Source organism: Orbicella faveolata, unplaced genomic scaffold (assembly GCF_042242905.1).
Source record: "Orbicella faveolata isolate gen_17 unplaced genomic scaffold, um_ofav_v1 contig_37, whole genome shotgun sequence".
Lineage (NCBI taxonomy): Eukaryota > Metazoa > Cnidaria > Anthozoa > Scleractinia > Merulinidae > Orbicella > Orbicella faveolata.
In genome coordinates, this window is record NW_028301566.1 from 2,058,282 (window position 1) to 2,081,827 (window position 23,546).

The 23,546-nt window shown below is 38.4% G+C and overlaps 2 protein-coding genes across 3 annotated transcripts; both read left to right on the forward strand.

The window, feature by feature from the left end:
* The first annotated feature begins 3,217 nt into the window (after positions 1-3,217).
* Positions 3,218-5,613, forward strand: LOC149101588 (uncharacterized). The gene is made up of 3 exons (XM_089275743.1): positions 3,218-3,307; positions 4,064-4,363; positions 4,819-5,613. Exons 1-3 carry the CDS (start codon positions 3,218-3,220, stop codon positions 5,230-5,232), a joined length of 804 nt encoding a protein of 267 aa, XP_089131869.1. The 3' UTR covers positions 5,233-5,613.
* Positions 5,614-7,995: 2,382 nt separating this feature from the next.
* On the forward strand, positions 7,996-22,996 carry LOC110044009 (progranulin-like). 2 transcript variants are annotated; one of them, XM_089275670.1, is made up of 4 exons: positions 7,996-8,154; positions 19,232-19,351; positions 21,188-21,636; positions 22,082-22,996. In XM_089275670.1, exons 2-4 carry the CDS (start codon positions 19,232-19,234, stop codon positions 22,092-22,094), a joined length of 582 nt encoding a protein of 193 aa, XP_089131796.1. In that variant the 5' UTR covers positions 7,996-8,154; the 3' UTR covers positions 22,095-22,996. The 2 variants fall into 2 exon arrangements, with proteins under 2 accessions (XP_089131796.1, XP_089131795.1); XM_089275669.1 differs by lacking the exon at positions 7,996-8,154 and adding an exon at positions 15,436-15,583.
* Positions 22,997-23,546: the final 550 nt, after the last annotated feature.

Here is a 23,546-nt window from a genome sequence, read left to right on the forward strand (position 1 = left end):
TTCGTCAGAGGGCAGTGATCGCGCAGGAAAGAATCGCCTGCCAAGTAACTTTGCTCGTATATTTTGCTATGATTTATCAACTTTCCACAGCCCAAGGGCTGAGCAACCAAACAGTCGCACTTTCGGTGCAATATATTTGTGCCCGAGCAGGTTCATGTAAACAGTATTTCAATTATTACCCTCAGTTCGAAATTCTTGTAGATCTCCTTCGGATTCATAATTCATTATCTCTGTAATTTCGAAATATTGAGCTAAATCTTCTTCGTTCAAAACCTACCTCTTGTCACCTCAGTCAAGTCGACATGTGCTGTACAGTTGAAACAGAATGATGACTGCACTGCGCGGAAGACTCGATCGAGATGCCGCGCCAAAAAGTGGCGCGCTTGCCACTTGATAGTTAACTTATTGGTGGCCAGGAGCCATAATCGGGGGCGGAGACCGTAAGTCTTGGGATCCCTATGAAATGGGACAATTTTTCTATTTTTAGAACAAATTGCGCCAACCTGACGTCATATATCCGCGCGGATCCACGCACATGTCGGGGGTTCTCGCGTGGGTGTTGTCACGTGCCGTTAACAAATGGTGAGAGTTGCGAGATTCTCTCGCAGATTTTTCACAGCGATGGCAGGGAATAAGGCAGGGAATAAGAACCAGGGCTCTTATATGTAGTTTTATGCTCTGAGCTAATGGAAAAGGTGAGTTTTCAGGGTCGAAAACATGACTTCGATTTCGCGCTGTGAATGAATGCTCGCGCTAGTTGTACGCGTAAGCTTTTGCGCTTGTATAAAGAAAAGCTCTGTAAGGCCCGGTTCATACGTCACATTTCTGCCGTGTCGAATTCAGTTCGACGAATTAAATTCGACAGAAATTCGACGTCTGAATCGGCTGCCGCATTTCTGCCGCACGTTCGACTGGTTTTGTCGCACTATCCCACAAAGATGCGACACCGATTCAAGCGTCGAATTTCTGCCGTGTCGAATGTAATTCATACATTATGTCAATGTATTGAGCATGCGTAAATTTGGTTCCGCCAAAGAAAAAGAAGAAACTTGCCCATTCTCGACCCAATGCAACATGAACATATTGCAGCACATACTGCTGCACTGTCAGCCTTCTCCTCCTCGTTCCATTGGCGGACAATTTTTGGCAAAATTAAAGTCCTTCGTCGCTCAGTATGTTCGTCCGCCATATTGAATACTCTACGTTTAAAACATCTTATGCTGGACGACATACCCGACAGTATCAATTATGAAATAAGTTCGACACAAGTGCGACGTCTGAATTGACAGTCGCATTTTTGCCGCACTTAATTGAATTGAATTCGACACGGTAGAAATGCGACGTATGATACCTTCTTTTACAAGATTGAATCCTTGCATCCCCCCAACTTACTTCGCTAACTCACAGTCCTAAAATTTACTTTGCGAGGTGAAATTACATTTCGACGCAATATTTATCTTGACGGTATTTCACGAATCCCTTTCCTCGAACGATCATCAACAGAAGCCTCGAAGAAAAAGCCGAATTGGCTTGTTAACAAGGCATTCACAGCTATGTAAACAAACCACACGTGTATTTATTTTTGTACTGCGTCGATACCGAATTCAAAACACACGGTCGTGAAAATGTTTTATATATAACCACTGCTAGATAAAATCAGCGGTTCCATATTCGTATTTTCTTTTTCGGTGGGCCGATTTTTCCCCTTCTTTTACGCGACCGGCAAATTTTATTGACCTTAATCATTAGGTGGAATTGCCCGCAATTGTTAAGACGGCCGACATTGTAATTCAACGTTCGCAAGTTCGCATCCCGGTGTTAGAGCCTTTTTTCCTTTGAAACTCCAGTAGTGTGACGATGCGTTACTAATTTGGCCAAGCCAGAACCGGCTTGGGGAGAGTGACGGACACGAGGAAGAAAAAATTACTAAAAGCAAAAAGTGGGTATTACTAGAAGCGGCTCGTCTATGACAGCTCGGTACATTGTGTTTGAAAACGGAACTTTGAGGACACGATGTAATCTCGGTTCTAATACCAGTAACATCATTCAAGACTGTTGGGATTAAAAGAATTACCACATCGTGTGACAGGCACATTATTAAAGAATGCAAAAAGAGTTATATTAATTTACGACAGGTGTTAAATATCATGACTGCGTTTGAGTTATTTTCCTTTCAACTTCTACTGTTTGCCTAGCCCCATGGTCCCCAGGCATTTGAACTTTATCCGGCGTTTGCTTTCCTTACAATTTTCCCTTCTCTCAGAGCCAAAATGCCCTACTTTTAGGGACGTAACAGATTTGACATCTTCCAAAACTTGTAGCTTTCGCATAATCTCAAAAAACCTTTTGAAGCCCATTTTGAGAGAGAAACGCGCTAAAGACGAAATCGTAAGCATTGAACACCTTTATCCCTCGGCTACAAACCAATACACCACGCGCATTTTCCTCTAGACAAAGCTACCGAATCCGGTTTCGATTCCCTCAATCCTCTGTTTGCACTCCCTAAACGCCGAGAATGGTACCGGTGGGAGGGGGGTGGGATGAAGTTGAAGTCTCGACTCCCCATGGGATAATTTAACCTAAGTATCAAGTGTATTGCATTTTACCGAGGATATCACAAGTCACGAGAGAACAATCGTTAAAGTGTCCATTCGGCCAACAGAGTTTTTGTAGTTTTGGTATCTCTATAATGTGTAGAAAGGTATTCATAGAAAAAAAAATTGGATTCCGACATTTTAACGCCCTAAAATCTAGCTTTAAAGTTCCCGCTTCAGCCACACCCAATGAAGTTGACCGTGAGTCAGTGCAAAAAAAGGGCCTGGGTTTTTGAATGGGTCGTGACGTCACGTCAGCAGTTGCCAAATTGTGCTAGTTCAGGTCACTGTTGTTTCAGTAGCGGTTAGGAGTTTTCGTCGACAATAAATTAAACAAACCGAAGTTGGTGAGACAGTGCGGTCGTCAAGCAGGCAAATTAAAAACATGAAGCTTTGAAATGTTCCTGAAGTGACGTCATTCATCACCAATCTTTCATTACGCGGTCAACTTCATTGGGCGTGGCCGAAGCGGCAAATTTAAAGCTTGATTTCATGGCAAAAAAAGCGTCGGAATTAATTTTTTTTGGTTTGAATACATTTTTAGATGTTATAGAGATACCAAAACTACAGAAACCTTGTAGACCGTATGGACACTTTAACCCTTTAAGCATCCCAATAACGAAATGCACATTCTTCTCGCTGGCTTTGTTCTTGGACTCCTCATGCTGCTTACACTGAGGGAGCCAGCAGGGAGTGAGAAACCGGCTGGGCAGGTAATATTCCGGTAGTACTAGTTACTATTACTTTTACCATCCAGTTAAAAGGCTACACCTGGAATCGGATTGAACAGATGGCCAGAGACAGAGGAGGGTGGAGGCGCTTTATCTGTGGCCTATGCTCCGAGACGGAGTAATAAAAGGCATCATCATCACTGGTTACTATTCAAGTCAGAAACTACACTTACAAAATGTTGAGAAACTAGACAACAATAAAGTAAAGGCTCATTTAGTTATACATGTAAAGACAGGGGTACCCAACAGATCACAAATTCAGACAGGTACAAGGTAAAATATTCAGCTAAAGAATACACATTACTGGTTATTCACAATTCAAATTCAAATTCGAATGAAATGAAATGAAAGGTGAAAAAGAGACAAAAGAGGTTATCCCTTTCGAATTTGTCTCCTAAAATGACTAAAAACGCAAATTCACATCTGAATAAAGTTCACAGTAAAGAGTTTAATAAAAAGAGATTAAATCACGAATATTCCCACTAGTTAGCAATTTGGGAGACAAAAGCAACTATTACGGACCTTGCTTAAATTTCTGCATTGGGTGCCCATGAATAAGAAAGCAAACTTTGATGAAAAACAAACGGGCAAACTTCAATATTCAAATGAGAAACCTGACATGCAGATATTATTTAACACAAACCAAACATTTTTGAAGCTGTTGGTATCCAGTCAAGCTAATTTATTTTAATTATTGTCAATATGTATTCATCATTTTTTTCCCCAGAGAATTGTTAGCCAGCCACGGCGAGAGGTTTTAAGAGAGAAGCTCTTATTACTGGGAAGAACGTTTATCCGTCCTTCACTGCTGATCCTGTTCCTTGCCAGCTAATCAGGGATGCAGGAGATTATGTGTGGGCCTACAACACTCAACCATACTTCAACAAATACTATCCGAAAACGAATGTCGGTGAATATATGAGTTGGATTCCTCTTGTCGAAGGAAGCCTGGGTGTGGTTCTTGGTGGATTTATCTCTGATCGCTTGATTAAGAACCGAGGATTTTATATGAGGGTCTGGGTGCTAATATTTAGCCAGGTATGTGTCCAGGATGAAAATAGTTTTACGAGGGAGAGACTCAAAAATTTCGCTTGACTTGTTCCGTAAAAGCCTACTTCAGATCTGACATCTTTAGTTCTTATTTGTTAAGCATCAGGTAACGAGGTAGTCTGCGACGACAGACAGATTTCCGTCTGATTTCAGGCTAGGAAGTGTAAACGACGGTATTATAGGCGATTTTTTTATGAAGTAGGATGTCAAGTTTAGGATAGAATCAAATAAAGAACCAATAAATGACCTCCTCTAATAGAGTACCTGACCCTCAGCCCAAACGAAGCGTAATCCTGTTGTGATGATAAGAAAATGCCTGTGCAACCATCACTTCTTATCCTCTTACCTAATCTTCTCGTACTTGCACTTGTGTTTCGTTTTCGCAGTCATCTGCCACAGAGGCGATATGCTTGCTTACTGCTTTTGTTCTTTTTCTTTTCCAGGTAATCGCGGCGCCATTCGCTGCTGGAGCTCTATTTTTGAAACCGCCATGGGCGTTCATCAGTTTGATTCCGTCCAACATCATTGGTGAAATGTGGGTTGGTGTGACATTGACTGTCGTTGTAGAACTGGTGCCAAACACTATCCGCTCACCGGCCATCGCTGGATATCTTTTCATTATCTCCATCATTGGCGGTAATGTTCCTCTGCTTGTTCCTCCGCTCAAGGAAGTCACCAGTCTGCGAACAGCACTGTACATTCTCTTCCCTGGCTTGTACCTCCTTAGCTCGGTGTTCTTTCTGTTGACTTTGTTTTCGTTGAAGCGTGACATAAGGCTTGCAAAGGAGGAGGAGGAAGTTATAAAACCGTTATTACCTGAAACGCCCACTTCTGAACACGGAGGGAAAACGTTATAAGTTGAAATGATAACTGCCAGATGTATCACCAGTCCGCAGGCCTACAATTGTTTAAGCAGATTACGTAATATAGAGAATATTAAAATGCGACGCTGTATTTATGTGTAGATCAGGACTGGTGTAGATAAAATTCGAGGAAGTGTCCCCGGAACTGATGGGAAAAATTTGGGAGCCGTTCTCACCAGTATGCGATACTGTTCAAGTTAAAAAGACTTTATTTATGGATTCGTACAAGTACAGGTGCTTAACAATAGGACACAAATCCCCTACTTGGTTAATACACCCACACCCAACCCCTTAAAAAATATCCCGAAAAAACCCTTCCCTGACCCGACTAAACTACAAATCAAATAATCTAAATAACACAAATACAATCTAAAATATACTAATTAACTTAACAAGTGCAGACAAAGAAAATATTTACACGGCGACACTTAAGACAAATTGATTTAAAAGAACGAAAATTGTCACCATCAAAAACATTTAAAAGTCTAGTAAAATAAAATGACTTAAGTTTACTTTTAAAAGAGCTTATAGAGTCTGAATCCTTGATATTTTCAGGTAAACTGTTCCATATCAAAGTTATTCTGTTGAAGTAAAAGTCTCGGGAGGAAGACGTACGACAAGCGTTAGTCTTTAAATGCAGAAAGGAAAATAATAACTAAATTCACGAGTGAAATCTATATGCCCATGAAGGCTCTTAAAATAGAAAACTAAGTCGAGATATTCTAACCAGTAATTAAGCGGTAATAACTTAAGCTTGATTAGACGAACCTTATAACATAGGTTACTATTCCTTAATATAAAACGAGTAGCTCTCCTTTGTATGTTCTCTACAAGTAATAAATTGCTGATAATTGACTGAGGGGCCCATAACTGAGAGCAAAAACAAAAATGAGAGCGCACTAATGAGCAGTTAAGACGCAAAAGCGCTGTACTACCAAGGAAAGTACTACTTCAAGGATTCGATGTGAACCGAACAATAGTAAAGACAGTTTATGTGCGTCCAAGATTGGCTGGCTGGCAAGACATGCATCCAGACTTGATCCAGGACTTAGCTGAAGCAAGTAACAGCCTTTGTCATGTAAAATGCACTGTTGTTGAGCGTACATCAGTTGCAGATAATTAGTAGTTTGCGATGACTACTCGACTTGGTTCGACAGTTGTAACGTGACTTTGTTACGGCAAGTTTTAACCAAGTTATCAGGCAATATCGCAAACCACTGACTAAGATGTAATATCCGTAGGCTTGAAACATTTAGTTTAGGAGAACGCAGCATTTATTCTTTCGGGAGATGAAATAGCACAAGGCGCTGACTTGGAAAGTTGCAAGAAACATTATATTTAAGGCGAATGAAATCTCAGCTTAACTCTTTAGGCTAGTAACGTTAGGAACTGCTAAGTGCGTTATCACCATGAAAAGAATGAATCAAGGCTTTTGTATATGGAATTAAATCAACTAGTTGTGATGCAGAAGCAATTGTAAAATTCCTCTGCTTTGTAAAAAGGGTGGCGAGGAGAGGTTTTAATCCCATTTCACGCACGAAAATGCACAACTCCATAACTGGAGCCATATCTTCCACTTTCAGAGAGTCTTTGATTCATCAGCCTGGAGGTGCGCAGTCCTGGGACCTATAGACAATCATACAACTAATCTTACTTTAGACTACAGTGCAATTAAAACATCTAATGATGCTTCCAGCACAAAAAGTTAAACGTGAATCACCAACACAGAAAAGATGAACTGACCTGAAGCTTACGTGACCGCCGATTCAGTTATTGAATTATTTTGGGAGACACGAGCAAAATTGCTTCACATGTGATAAAAATAGATGTGATTTGTGTAGAAATTATTTTGTCGAGTCCAGAGATTTTAGTAGCTTCAAACGGGTAAATCCTATGCTATTAGACCCATTTTAACTTGCGATTCCAAAAACGTCATTTATTTGGTCTCTTGCAGAAATGCTAACATCAGTACATTAGCTCTGCAACAACAGAATACAAAGTGAGATTTAGAAACCATAAAATATCCATGATAACAAGAAATCTTGTGAAGTCGCCGTGAGTATAATTAATTAGTACGTAAATAACGACTACTTAAAAAATTCAGTGTTAAAAGCCCAAACTCTGCTAAAATTAAGTATAATGGTGCGATTCTTTGAATGAAATTCTTGTCTTTTGTTTAGCCCGAAAGGTGAAAGGCAAAATAACTGCGCAGTCCACATGCTTCTTTCGTGATTAGTAACTTTTCAGTGTTTCCGGACGTGTTAGTTTGGATTTGGTCAATACATTGAAATGTGAAGTCCAATAGCACGTGTGTAGTTCGGTTGAAGTGTATGGGGACTTCGCAAGCTTTATTGTTCGTTTTCATACCTGTCGGGTTTGTTTAATTGTTTGAGGAAGTTACGCTTCAAACATGGCGTTGACATTTGTTTTTTTGCGAAGGACACCCGCAAAGGAGATAGCGCCCAGTCCCATTTGATTTTTGTTCTACAAAATAGGTTTGTTGCCCCCGCCAGGAAAACTAAATCTTTTTTTTTTCTAACATAGTGTTTGATTTTGCTGGGCTATTTCTTGTAGCTATACCGGTGCCAAATCTCAAGAAAACTGACTAATTCACTGAAAGGATTTTTTGCCCCCGCAGACAAAAAATCCTAGGTACGTCCCTGATCACGTAATAAAATGCCGCTGCCTTGTTGCGTATGACAATCACGCATGGTGATTCTCATGAGTTCGCTAAAAATCAATATATTGCGTATCAAAAGTTGTATAAGTCATTCGGCGGATTGGGAGCATCCTCTGGTCACGGGCGGTCAAGAGTTTTACTAGTGGTGCAAAATTGACTTTTTCCTTCCTTCCCTGACTGACAAATTCGATTCTACTTCTATCTACTGCTACCAAATCTAGTAGAAGCCACCCACGGTAAGCTACTCTTCTCTACATGATTTGCTCTGTTCTTTTTATTTTTTACTTTTTTCATCGAACTTATTGATGCCGAGAGGTTTGCATTCTAATAGCGTTGCTTTGTTTGAGAAGAGCGGGTGAGGACGTTATTAAATATATGGTTACATCATATCCTGATGATAGGTATTTAGTTTAAACAAGCATCTTAAACCTATGAATCCTAGCAAATTGTACATGTAGTAACTAGCTCTCTCGGTGTTTCAGCCAATTGAAGGGTTTTTTATGTACTGACTGACAGATTTCAACAGCTGGATATTTAATGAGAGGCATTCCGCTCCCTCTCTCTCGGATTTCCTCCAGCCCTCCCCCATAATAGGTGATTGTTCGGTTAATTGCCATCATAGATATTCCCATGTCTTTTGAACGTTCCTGAATAGGAAGACGGAGCTTAAAAGAGGATTAATAAAGCACAGAAAGCTATCAATTATACCATTTATTTTATTGATTAATCGATTAAATGATCTCAAAAATAATTCACGTTACATTGATCGTAAATTTTCAACTTTTGACCGGTGGACAGACATTGATATTGAGGGAAGTAGCATGACTAAGACCTATTTTTCTAGGAAAAAAACTTTGAATTTTCAAAATAATTGATTAAATTTCGAGGTGTCCGCTGTACTTAGCAAAAAACAAGTCCTGTTTAAGGTAAAATGCTCCATCGGAGTAGTTCATTGACAAGGGATTAGTGTTTTGCTAATCACCCGTGATATATCACCTGAGGAATTCCGCTGTACGTGTGATACGCACGCATGACGGTCGAGTATTAGCTTGTGTTTAATTTCCTATTCTCATGAATTCAATCCTATGTACAGTTTTGCATGGCAAAAGTATGTATAGGTCTTTGGCGGAGTATGCCAAGGAAATATTGGCTTTTCAGTAGCGCTTACTTAACGCCTACCATGTTAATAGCACGTTAATGATCACACAAGTTAGCAATAGAAAAAGCACCATCAGACAGTGATTTAAAAAAAATACAAAACAGTGAAAACGAAATGAATATCAGTTGATTGTCACTGTCACGAGTTTCATATGAACGATTCATGAAAGCGTGCTTAAGCAAGTCGGAATTTTGGAACTCGTAAAAGATGCTCGAAAGTTAAGGAAACCCTCGACTGTGTTAACTTGTTGGAGGTGGTTACGCTTCAAACAGCGCGGCGTTAACAGTGTTTTTTTTTTAGCGTAGACCGTATCCTTTTCACTACCGCGTTATCGGCAAAAATCCTGGGGATAAGTGTCTTTCTATGTCTTTCTTGTATTCATGGAGACAGCGCCCAGTCCGTTTTGATTTGTGTTTTAAGAAATTGGTTTCGATTTTTACAAAATTGGTTTGAGTTTTGAGAAATTATTTTGGTTTTTGAAATTAATTTGTGTTTTTGGAAAGTAATTGAAACTGATCTAATTATATTACGAAACAACACAAATCCATAATAGCCATTTTAAAAATTAGACAAAAGAGACAACAATCAATAGACCCAATTAAATCGTGTAACCTTGCAAAACCTAGGTAGGTCAGCGGCAGTGCACGGCGAAGGACGTACATTTTTGAGCTCTGTGTAATTTCGAAAAAAATATGTGATTTTGAAAGGTTTTCAGTTCTCCGTCTGCAGTTATTATGAACGAAGACCAAGGAAATTATGTTTCAAGCGAAAGAAGGCCATTGCGCAAAAGACAACGCGAAAATGGCTCTCAAACTGACGAAGAAACCCTCGCGGAGTGCGGTCATTGCTGTGAAGCTTCGGCAAACATGCAGAGAATGGAGGCCAAAATTGACCAACTTTTAGCCGTGCTGCCTGAATTAGATGCCCTAAAAACACGCCTAACACAGGTGGAAGAGGAAAATAAGAATTTAAGAATTACGGTGGCTTCCAATCGAGAAGAGTTAACCGAACTCAAGGTTAGCATGGTCAACACGTGTTCCCTGGCAGCCGACAACGATAATGAACTCAGAAAGCTGAAAGCGGACATCCAACAGCTTAGATGCAGGAACTTTAAGCTGGAGGCTTACACCCGCAGAGAGAATATAAAGATATTCAACTTGCCGGAGATAAGAGGTGAGACGCCCAGTGATACTGAGGAGTTAGTTACATCTATGTTTGAAGAAAAAATGAATATCCGAAAAGAGGATGTTGATGATATTCGGTTCGAGCGGGTCCATCGTTTGCCAACTCGACGCAACCAAAACAATCCTGATAAGCCACGACCTGTTATTGCAAAATTCAGTTTCTACCAGGACAAACAATTTGTTTGGTCTTCAGTCAAAAACTTGAAAGACACCGGAATTGGACTTGCACATGATTATCCTAAAGAAATAGATGATATCCATGCAAAACTATACCCAGTTCTGAAGAAAGCTAAGCGAGACAAACAACAAGCCTTCTTTAAGGTCGACAAACTGATAATAAATGGTCAAGTTTACAGAGGAAAGGAAACAGAAAATCTTCCATATTATGGTGTAATTATGAGCAGTAATACCCAAGCAGATGGAGAGCTGTAGCTCTCAAATGCACGTCGGATGGACAATTGATGTATTTGTGTTTTTACTTTATGTAGTTCAACTTATATTTCTCGTATTGTACTATGTATTATTAATTGTACTCATTTCTGTTCAGTGGAAACCGTTCTATTTAGTCTTTAGATCACCTTGCATTCGCGAAGTAACTTGCTTTGTACCATATTTATTTTTGTTAACTAAGTTATACTTGTTTATTTTCGACTTTGGATTTGCATTTACAGTTGTCATTTCGAATACTTCATCATCACTTTTTCCTTTGTTTCAATCTTTCTTCTGCAGTCACATTAGCGACAATTGTGATCTCAAAAGATGACCGAGGTGCTAAAACTATTATCGCTTAATGTAAAGGGAATAAGCAATTTTAAAAAAAGGAGGGCTATTTTTAATTGGTGCCGGAAACGCGCAAACATTTCATTTTTGCAAGAAACTCACTCCACGAAAGAAGCGGAAAATCAGTGGAGAAATGAATGGGGTGCGGAGCTTATAACTTGCCATGGCAGCTCTAATTCTCGCGGCGTTGCAATTCTAATTAAGAAAGGTGTTGACTGCACCATACATAAAAAAATTCTAGATCCTTTGGGACGTTACATTATTTTGAAAACTGAAATCAATGATAAGTTATATGTTCTAGTAAACATATACGCACCAAATAAAGATAAAGAAATTGTAACTTTCTTAAACAAATTAGTTATAACGCTGCAAAACGAGGATCTGGATTCCGAAAACAACATCGTAATCGGAGGCGATTTTAATTGTCCACTTAATCCTACTATTGACAAGAAAGGTGGTACTCTTATTCAACGAAAATCTGTCACATCTCGCATCGTCTGCTTGCAAAGTCAACTTGATTTAGTAGATATTTGGAGAATTAAAAACCCAGACGTTAAAAGTTGCACATGGAGTAAAAAATCTCCTCGAATTTTTTGTCGCCTGGATTATTGGCTAATCTCGAACAACTTAAATGATTCTGTACAACTGACGGATATAATTCCAGCTATAAGAACCGATCACGACGCGATCTATCTAGAATTTTGCGGAGAACCATATAACGAGTGTAGAGGACCAAATTACTGGAAGATGAATTGCTCTTTGTTAGATGATGAAGAATATGTCAACAGTGTTACTGAAATGATCCCAATGTGGATTACGGAAGGACGGGAAGAACTTTCTGATGATCGATGTGTGTGGGATTGGATCAAATATAACATAAGAGCCCACGCTATCCGTCACTCCAAAAGAAGATCAAAGCAAAGAAATGAAACAGAAACAAAACTTCAAAATAAACTTAATGTAGCGAAAGAAGCTGCTGAAACCAACCCTAGCGACAACAATGCAACCCTGTTAGATGCAGCTCAGAAACAATTAGAATCATTTTACGAAGAGAAAACAAAAGGAATTATTGTGCGTGCACGCGCCAGATGGCACGAACAAGGCGAGAAGAGCACAAAATACTTCTTAAACTTAGAAAAAAGAAGTCACGTTAAGAAACACATACGAAAACTGCATATAAACGGGGCAATCAAAACGGATCCATTCTGTATACTAAAGGAAGTAGAACAATTCTACTGTGACTTGTACAAGACTTATAATATTCTTCCGGACATTGAACTTAAAATTGATTCCTTTTTAAATGATTTAAATATTCCTACATTAACTGAAGAGCAAAAAAAATCATGTGAAGGTAAAATCTCTTCGGAGGAATGTTTACGTCTTCTCGATACTTTTCAAGACAACAAAACTCCAGGGAACGATGGAATTCCGATCGAGTTCTACAAAAAATTTTGGCCTTTAATCAGCGATTGCTTTATTAGATGTGTTAATGATTGTTTCGAAAAAGGAGAGATGTCCCAATCTCAAAAGCAAGCGTTTATCACACTCATAGAAAAAAGAGGTAAAGATCGTTCTCTCATTGAAAATTGGCGCCCAATTTCTCTTGTTAACGTGGACGCGAAAATTATGTCTAAGGTAATAGCCTCGAGAATTAAAAATGTCTTACCTTATATCATTCACCATAATCAAACAGGGTATATTAAAGATCGTTTTATCGGCGAAACCATTCGCTGCATCTATGATATTATGGATTCGACTGTTAAAGAAAACATCCCTGGTTTAATGATTTTCATTGATTTTCAAAAGGCATTCGATAGTATTGAATGGGATTTCCTTTTTAAATGCCTTGAAGCTTTTAATTTTGGTTCCGACTTTCTCCGCTGGGTAAAACTGTTCTACAAAAACATACAAAGCTGCATAATTAACAACGGCATGATTTCAAAACCTTTTAAACTTGAACGAGGCGTTAGACAGGGAGATCCACTTTCTCCTTATCTTTTCATTGTTGCTGTAGAAACGTTAGCAATTGCCATTCGTCAAAATCCAGCTATAAAGGGTATCTCTATTGGCAAGGAAGAGACAAAACTATTACAATACGCTGATGACACAACAGCAATGCTCGCCAACACTAGCTCGGCCAAAGTACTATTTCAAGTATTAGACCTTTTTAAGAATATCTCAGGCCTCAAGATCAATAACACAAAAACCGAGGGTATGTGGATTGGTTCATCAAAAGGAAACAAAGCACAACCGTTTGGCATTAAATGGCCTAACGAGCCAATTAAAGCACTAGGGGTGTACTTCACGTACGACCCAAAACTATTAAAAGAAAAGAATTTCATTGAACGTTTGGATAGTATTAAAAAACTTATCAACATCTGGTCCTCTAGAGGATTATCTGTGTACGGCAAGGTTACAATCATCAAATCATTTCTTATTCCAAAGTTTGTTTATGTCTGCTCGGTACTGCCCACACCTAAAGAATTAGTGAAAGAATTGAATCAACTGTTATTCAAATTTTTATGGAATGGGACGGATAAGGTCACTCGAGTTTCGGCTATAAATAAATACGAGGAAGGTGGTTTAAAAATGATTGATATAAATTGCATGATTAAGTCTTTAAGGCTGGCATGGATAAAACGTATATTTGATGACAACAACGGAACATGGAAATCATATCTAAAACACTTGCTGGATCCCATGGGAGGGTTTTTCTTTTTAAATTGTAATTATGATATAAAGGATTACAACATCTTCTCTCAGTTCTACAGTGAAATGCTCTCATGGTGGTCGGAGTTTCGTGATTCCTTTGCCTCTCAACGAGATTGGCAAAATATTATTTGGAATAATAAGGAAATTCGTATCGAAAAAAGACCAGTCTTCTACAAAAAGTATTTTGAGGCGGGAGTGATTCGTATCCAAGACCTACATTTTGATTTAACTATAAATGACGCACTCAGCCACTGGTCTGACAAGATAGCCAATATTAGTTATTTGCAATGGGCTGGCCTTCGCCATTCTATACCGTCCTTTTTAAAGAATATCATTTCCTGTCCATCTTTAGCTCCTCCATCCTTCTTTATTGACGACAACATCTTCGACGTCAGAAAAAAGAAATCAAAAGACTATTACTCACTTCTTGTTCGCAAAATAGCACAACTGCCTAATATCATAAACAAACTGCAGAACGATTTTAACTTTTCTATCGATCAGCTGAGACAAATCTTCAGTCTGCCACACTCTGTTGTTCTTGAGTCTTATGTGAAAGGATTTCAATTCAAAGTGCTCAACTCTATTCTGTACACTAATTCAAAATTACACAAAATAGGCTTTAAAACAGACGATCTATGTTCATTTTACAAGGCAGAACCGGAAACTTTATACCACCTACTTTATCATTGCTCCTTTGTTAAACGATTCTGGAGTGAGTTTCAAGGTTACTGGCACCAAATCTCAAATCAGCAGGTTCATCTTTCCCTCCAAGATGTTTTATTTGGAATATTATCCAAACCATGCCCTTTACTCAACTTACTGAACTATTTTATAATCATTGGTAAACTACTTATATGGGACTGCAGAAGATGCCAAATTCAACCCACAATTCAAGGATTTCGTACTAAAATTGCCATCAAATATGAAACGGAAGGTAAGATCAAAAAGAAAGATTATTTTAAAAAAAAGTGGGTACTAATCCCAAATTAATTTATGTATTATTTCTTTTTTTTTTTGTTAATCACGTAGATGGCGTTATTATTATTTGAACTTTTTGAACAGCATGACAACTGTAACTGTTTTTTTTTTCTCTTTTTCTTTCTTCTTTTTGCATTGTTAAAAGCACAAAGCTAATTAAAATATTCTCCCTTCTGTTGTATCTCTTAATTTTCAAGCTTTGTAGTATTGTTAGTATTAATTTTTGCGAGCAATGTAATCGCGTTTGTATATTTCAGGTGAATAATCTATTAGTAAATAATCTCGGTACTGTTAGTTAATATATAAGTGTGTTCCTCATCATTGTATATTGTAGAGTTGTTATCGTAAGCTAATTATATATTTATTTTTGATTGTAAGTTAATTGTAGATATTTTATTCTTCTGTAAGTAACTTTAATGTAAGTAACGTATGTCATTGGTAAATAAAAAAAAAAAAAATTTAAAAAAAATTTAAAAAAAACCTTGCAAAACCTTGAACCACATTTAGTCAACACACTTCACAACAATTCACATGATCTTTAATAAGTCCATGATTGGTAGTGTACCATCGAAAGTACACAATAATATATCACGTGATAACATGCCGCTGTCTTGTTGCATATGACAATCACGCACGGTGTGCGATTATTAGCTTGTCAGTTACAATTCTCACGAGTTCGTTAAAGATCAATATATTGCATGTCAAAAGTTGTATATGTCATTTGACGGATTGGGAGCATCCTCTGGTCACAGGCGGTTAAGAGGTTTATTAGTGGTGCAAAATTGACTTTTTCCTTCCTTCCACTGACGAATTCGATTCTACTGCCACCAAATCTAGTAGAAGCCACACACGGTAAGCCACTCTTCTCTATTTGCTCTGTTCTTTTTATTTTTTTTACCTTTTCATCGTAGAACTGCTGCCGAGAGGTTTGCATTCTAATAGCGTTGTTTGTTTGAGAAGAGCGGGTGAGGATGTTATTTTAAAATATATCGTTACATCATATCCTGAAGATAGATATTTGGTTTAAACAAGCATCTTAAACCTATGAATCCTAGCAAGTTGTACATGTAGTAACTGGAGAGGATATCAATACTGAAATAGTTCTCTCGGTGTTTCATCCAACTGAAGGGTTATTTATGTCTGACTGAAAGATTACTAGAGCAGCATTGCTCACTTCAACAGCTGGATATTTAATGAGAGGCATTCCGCTCACTCTCTCTTGGATTTCCTCCAGCCCTTCTCCATAAAAGGTGATTGTTCGGCTAATTGCGATAAATAATCCCACGGCTTTGAACTTTCCTGAACAGAGAGACGAAGCGTCAAAATTAAGAAAGCACAGAGAGCTATCAATCATACCATTTATTTTATCGATTAATCGGTTAAATGATCTCAAAAACAATTCACATTGCATTGATCGTAAATTTTGAACTTTTGACCGGTGGACAGACATTGATATTGAGGGAAGTAGGATGACTACGACCTATTTTTCGAAGAAAAAAACTGAATTTTCAAAATAACTGATTAAATTTCGAGGTCTTTACTGTACTTAGCAAAAAACAGAAATCTCCAAAGTTTAGTCGTATTTAAGGTAAACTGGTCCATCGGGGTAGTCCCTTGACAACCGATTATTATTTTGTTAATCACCCGTGATATATCACCTGAGGAATTCCGCTGTACGTGTGATACGCACGCATGACGGTCGAGTATTAGCTTGTGTTTAATTTCCTATTCTCATGAATTCAATCCTATGTACAGTTTTGCATGGCAAAAGTATGTATAGGTCTTTGGCGGAGTATGCCAAGGAAATATTGGCTTTTCAGTAGCGCTTACTTAGCGCCTACCATGTTAATAGCGCGTTAATGATCACACAATTTAGCAATAGATAAAGCACCATCAGTCAGTGATTTTAAAAAAAAAAATGCAAAACAATGAAAACGAAATGAATATCAGTTGATTGTCACTGTCACGAGTTTCATATGAACGATTCATGAAAGCGTGTTTAAGCAAGTCGGAATTTTGGAACTCGTCAAAGATTCTCGAAAGTTAAGCAAACCCTCGACTGTGTTAACTTGTTGAAGGTGGTTACGCTTAAAACAGCGCGGCGTTAACAGTTTCTTTTTTTTTTCTTCTTCTTCTTTTTTTTCTTTCTTTGCGTAGACCGTATCCTTTTCACAACCGGGTTATCGGCAAAAATCCTGGGGATAAGTGTCTTTCTATGTCTTTCTGGTATTGATGGAGACAGCGCCCAGTCCGTTTTGATTTGTCTTTTAAGAAATTGGTTTAAATTTTTACGAAATTGGTTTGAGTTTTGAGAAATTATTTTGGTTTTTGAAATTAATTTGTAAATTTGACTTTCTGGCCAAATTTACATTGGAAACAAGACATCTTACCTCGCCTGATTGAGACCCTGGCGTAATCATAATGGCTCCTGCATATGAACGTTTTTGGTTTTGTTTTGCTTTTTAAGTTTTAATTCGCTTGAAATTTGTAAGCAACGTCTGATACTCTCACTCTCAAGAAGTTTTAAAAAATTTTTCAGAAGTTTTTCGTTCGGCTGCCGGGCCATCATTACTGCTCGTATGCACCGCAGCATTACACGCGCTTGTCTAAGCACTTCAAGTAGCAATACGCAAACTGCACGTCAATATACGCATCTGCGTGTAATAAAAATGCTCTCATGTGAGCGTGAGATGTTTTTTGATTTACGAAATCTCATTAGATGTGCGCACCGAGACAAATGCGCTCGTAAGCATTTTTAAGACAAAGAGATTTGATTCATAATTCTTTGTAACTGAGTTTCCCGGTGACAAAAACGAGCGAGTCACTGCACTTTGTTTGGTTTCTTGTCAATTGAAAATTCGTGTGTCAAGATTTGAAATTGTTCCGCTCTTCTATAAGTATTTTTTTTACCGATTGCCAAGAGCTGACTCAAAATTTGAATTATCGAATATAGAAAGGAGTTTTGGAAGTCAAAACAAGCTATTCTTCAGACAAAATAGTTTTCGAAAAATTTTTGATAACTTTCCTTTAAATGTTAATCGCTCTTGTTTAAGAAATATGATGGGCGAAACTTACCCCACTTATTCCTGTACTGGCATTACTCATGTGCGTCATGTCATTGGTCCACGGTACATTTTGCGGTAGCTGGAAGCAAGGGTTGTTTTATTTTTACAATTGAAAAAACTCGATAGGTAGAAAGTCGCGATGCGCAATTTTAAATGACATTGTATCAAAACGTTTTTCGAGTAGTGACTTTGAGGCTCAAAATTTGCTTCGTGCGCTCTTTCAGCTATATCTTTTTTTTAATCGATGTATTTTTTTCCCTCCAATTTTGTGCAACAAAATGATTTAATGAAAAATGCAGGTCACCGTTTTTTTTCAAGAGTTTAAGACCAGCGGCCTCTTTACCTAGTCCACTGATTGAAAAAAAAAACCATGTTCTCGGAATGCGCACGTTTATTCGCCTAGCCTGCGAACAGGCTCCCGGCGAAGACGGAAGAAATTCGGCGAGCAGACAAGCGCGAAACTGGTTGCGTTTATGAGAGCCGAGTGTGGGCTAGGCAAAGGGCAAGTGGTGGCAGGAGAAGGGGCGGGGGGGGGGGGGGGGGGGGAAGCCGAGAGCAATCTGGTGACGAGGGAGAGCTTCGCTCGCGGATTCTTTATTTCACGCAACTTCGCTCGTGAATTTTTTTTCCCGCCTTTATGATCGTTTGAGTTCCCTGGGAGCCTGTTCGCAGGCTAGGCTATTATATATTCGCCTGATAACGTGATTTTTATTTAAGATAATCTCATGCAACTGAAATTGATTTGCGTTTTAAAAGAATTGGTTTTGGTTTTGAGAGTTTATTGGGGTTTTGAAATTAATTTGTGTTTTGGTAAATTGATTTGTGTTTTTGGAAGCTGATTGGTTTCAGTTTTGGTTATTTTTTTTGTTGTTTGTATAGGTAATCATACGGTAACAAGTCCAATTTGGAATTAATTTGCACGAGTGAGTTTTTCAGCTTTTTGAAAAACTCACAAGTGCTAATTTATTCCAAATTGAACGAGAAAAACCGTATGATTACCTATACAAACGAAAAAAAATAATATGAACATGAAAAAATTCTCGTGGAGGAAATACCGGAAGATTTTTCTTGTACGTAGACTGTTCACAGTCCCCTATTTTTCCGTGAGATCGTAGATGTCGATCCTTGAGTTCGATGGGCCGCCATCTTGGTCTCTTGATGCGAGCGAAACTGGGGAGAGTACAAAATGCGCGTGGGTAGTGGCGGTTTTTTTCTTTACCTTAAGAAAATTTCGACTGACTGTATTTTGTTAGTTTCTACGATATTGTTCCTGTTAGTATTCCATTATTCCTATGTTAACGGAATCTCCCGGGCTTTCGCTCTGGTTTTTAACACAGTCTCATTGTTGCAGGCGACATTATCAATGTCCCAGCTTGGACAGGAAATGTCAGTTGTCTGTGATTAATAATACTTATACGTTTTCTTGTGTGTGTAGATGGAGCGCTTCGGTCTTCTAGTCGTCACACTGCTATGCATTTACGTGACCTTCTCCTATGCGGAGGAAACCAAAGAGACGACAATCTCAGAACCGCACCTAGAGTCACAACCAAATGATGTATGTATATTATTGATTCACTATTGAATCAAAATCACTTCACATCTTATTTTTAATAAGAAAAAACCCTCACTAGCCGAGGTCTAGGGCCGCACTGCAAGTTACGGACCGATTTTTTTTTACCAGCGATTTATGACCCAAGCGCGAAGCGCGCAGGCCATAAATTGGTAAAAACGAGGATCCGTAACTTTTAAAACAGACCGAGAAGACGAGATTTGTAACATACTGGTATATCTCTACTCTGTGTCTGCCGGGTTCGGAAACGATTTCCTTTCACGCAGGACGGTTTCAAATTTCTGACGCTCGTCAAAAGCAAAACAAATCGATCAGAATTAATTGATAAGTGACTCTTAAGTTGTTTAAGTTTTAATACACAATTTGTGTAGGTAATCATACGGTTTCGAGTTCAATTTGGAATTAATATGCACGAGGGAGTTTTTCAAAAAGCTGAAATTGAGGTAACAGAAAATTTTTAACTTTTACTTCTTATAAAACTTGAGAACACCTGGCGGTAAATGCCGAAAAGTTTTGGCAACAAAAACAGCTTAAAATTTTAGCGGGCTATACAGTAGATTACGGCTCGTTAAATTGACCTATCTCAGCGCGGGCACTGACTGAGAGATATGATAAATTAAATGATTTTATTATATAAACACCAATGAAATGCCAGGTGAGGTTTCGGGCGAAAACATAATATCTTCATTCGTGAAAATTAAAATAACGTGTTATTTTTACGAGTGAAAAGATCACGTTGCTATGGTAACATAATAAATCGCGCCCTTCGCGCCGAAAGTTGAATGGTTCCTTATTTCATTGGTGTTTATATAACTAGTTCTCACTAAAGCTGCCCCCGCAGTTTCTCTTCTCGTGTTGAAAAATATTTGACGCGTTCGCTGCGTTCACTCGTGAAATATATTTTAACACTCAAAGAGAAATTTCCTATTTCCGCGCGACCATGTAATATATCCTCGCTATATTTCTGGATTACTTCTGTTTTATTTAGTTTCTCGTATTAAACCTCTCGCAATTTGACGGCTCGTATTTAAGGAGGGGGGTGACTAGGTCTTCGGATCGACGGATTTGGCCTTAGAAAGCGCACGGATTGTGGATTTTTGCGGTAAATCGAGCGCATTCGCGGATTTTAAAAACACAGTGGATCGTGGATCAGCTGTGAATATTGGTGCGGATTCCGGATTGTGCCTGTCTTGATGTTCGGATCTTGGGTCCTAAACGAAATTTGGATCATAGATCTTCCTTCAGCCTTGGTCGGTATGTTAATGAGTTCATCCAAATTATTTCTTTTTTCGAACAAAGCTCATTTAAAGTCACGTGTGAGACTGTTATTGGAATTGTACTGTGTTATTGACTGTTAAAGTCATCAAGCATGTTGCCTTCTTAATTATTTGTGCGAAATTAACAATGGCATTCACATTTACCAGTTTACCTTTGAACTTTTACACTTCTGTTTCCGGATGTGGTTTTTGGTGTCGGATTTGAACAAAAATATTGGCGGATCGACGGATTTGGGGAAAAAAGGCACGGATCGGCAGATTTGCATACCCTATTCACCCCCCTCTTTAAGGCTCCGTCTATTAACGCTTCAAAGTGCACACAAATACACCAGTTACGCAGACTCGCTGTTCCATTTTACATTTATTTTGCAGACAAGTTGCTTAAAATAGGTCGCTGGAGAATTTGTGGAGGAAAAATTGGCGCGTGAATAGTGAATTGCTCAACGACAGAGCATGTTACAGGATTTTGGGATTTTTGAAGTGTAATATCCATTGAAATAAGATCTGTGTTGAATTGAGCTATAAAAGGCATCCATAACTTTAGTTGCAGGTGCGATGCCCAGATGGCACCATATGCCCAGCAGGTGATGGGTGTTGCCCATACACTTTAGAGCATGGACGATATGGTTGTTGTAGCTATGGCCCTGGTGCTACTTGCTGCCCCGATTATATAACGTGTTGCCCTAGGGGATTTGTTTGCGACATTGTAAGACGCAGATGCTACCGGTCAAGTCGGCTAGCTAATAATACAGACGAACTTGGCCGTGATGGTACAGCTGGTATACACCCAAAGGCTAGCAGTATTATACCTTCACAACAGCTAGAAACGTCATTGAAGAGAATTGGTTTCCTCCACACCTCCGGCGACGTTTTATCTCCTGATGAGAAATATCAGTGTCCGGATGGAACAAACCCTTGTGAGCTTTTTTATGGAATATATGGCTGCTGTCTCATTCAAAATAAACGAAGGATAAAGATAATGGAGACCAGAGGGTATGTAAAGTTTTGGCGAGAGCACTCGTGTTTCTTGGCTTTGGAAAACTGTATTTTTCTTACCGGTGACTGAATCAATTATTTTTACTTATTTTCTCAAAAACAACTTAAATACCCAAATTGATAGTTGTAATGATGCATGTATTAATTCGATTTTCTGTTTGTTGTTTCTGTTTACAAGCTTAATCATTTTAGTGCCTTTCTTTCAGAGATATGTTTAGCATATCTATTCATTCATTTATTTTGTTGTTGTTGTTGTTCAACGTTTTATTGCTAAAAGTATACGAAGCAAAAAGGAAATAATTTTTGAGAATAAATCTTTTTTTTTAGCTAGGTTTGATATTGGAAGGATCCCTGTCACCTTTTCGTCTCTGTTGTTGTTGTTGTTTGTTATTGCTGCTGTTGCTTTTGTTTGTTTCATGTCCAGTCTTCTCATCTTTTGCAGACGCCGACCCTGAGGCAGAGGACAGAGGACCGTAATACGGCTTAAAATTATAAACAAATAGCCAAAACAAAAATTTAAATGGGAATAGTTCTGGACGAGTAACCTGCTTTTTAATCTAAAGAACATTGACAAAAAAAAGTCCAGCATTTTTTTAAAAGTTAATCAATTTGATCTTTTGTTAAGCTGAAGTAAAAATGCTTTTAGTTAACGAGGGGGGTAAATAGGCTTTCGGATAGACGGATTGGTCTTAAAAAGCTCGTGGATTGTGGAATTTTGCGGTAAATCGAGCGGATTGGCGGATTTTGAAAACACAGTGGATCGTGGATCAGCTGTGAATTTTGGCGCGGATTCCGGATTGTGCCTTTCTTTATGTTCAGACCTTGGGTCCTAAACGAAATTTGGATCATAGATCTTTCTTCAGCCTTGGTCGGTATGTTAATGAGTTCATCCAAATTATTTCTTTTTTCGAACGAAGCTCATTTAAAGTCAGGTGTGAGACTGTTATTGGAATTGTACTGTGTTATAGTCATCAAGCGTGTTGCCTTCTTTACTACTTGAGAGAAATTAACTCATTTTCAGTCATTAAAAAACTGGCATATTTAACCACATTTGTATTTTCGTTAATATTTCCAAACCTATTAACAGGAGAAGTGAAAGCAATACATCATTTTAATGAGCAATGACAGGGCTTTTTGTCTCCAAAGGAACTCACAAGATTTTAACAAATGATTGTAACTTGCATAAATTTGCATAATTTATGCAAATATTTTCTCAGGATACATCACATATGACCAAGATGTCTGGATATGAAGAAAAGTTAGAAGAGAAAATGTTCTTTTATGTATTGGCTGCAAATCCTCCAAATCTCATGAAAAAGGAACAAAAAGAAAATAAATTTCAATTTTTTATTGACAACCACCTTGTTAATTATTAACCAATAATTTTTTTTTCAATTTATCGGGTGTGGTTGTGTCTACCTGGGAGTGGATAGGGAAGTAGTGTAAAAGGAGAAACAATTAAGCACCCCTGCACCTCCAAAGTAGTTTAATGGCCAAAATAACAATACTTCATAGTTCATCCCCAACATCTATGAAATCAATAACAATCAATGTAGATTTTTGTCATTTTTGGAATTTTTTTAGATTTTCTACTTTTTTGGGGGGAAGGGGTTGTCCATGTTGGGGTGGATATGTAAGTGTGGTACAAGCAAAATAAGCCCCACTTCACCCCCAACTCATCCCCCACCCATGCCGCGCCCATCCCCAGCCCATCCCCGCCCACCACTACACCTAAATTTCGATCTGATTACTTGAACAATTATTCAGGTCTCTTACTATCTCCTCTCTGAAATGAGCAAGAGAGTAATCCTTTGTGTGCACACCAAGAAAATAAGTCTCGAGAACTCGAGAACAGGGTCTTGCCACAGCAGCAGGATAAAATGCCGCAGCATCGACAGGATCTGTAG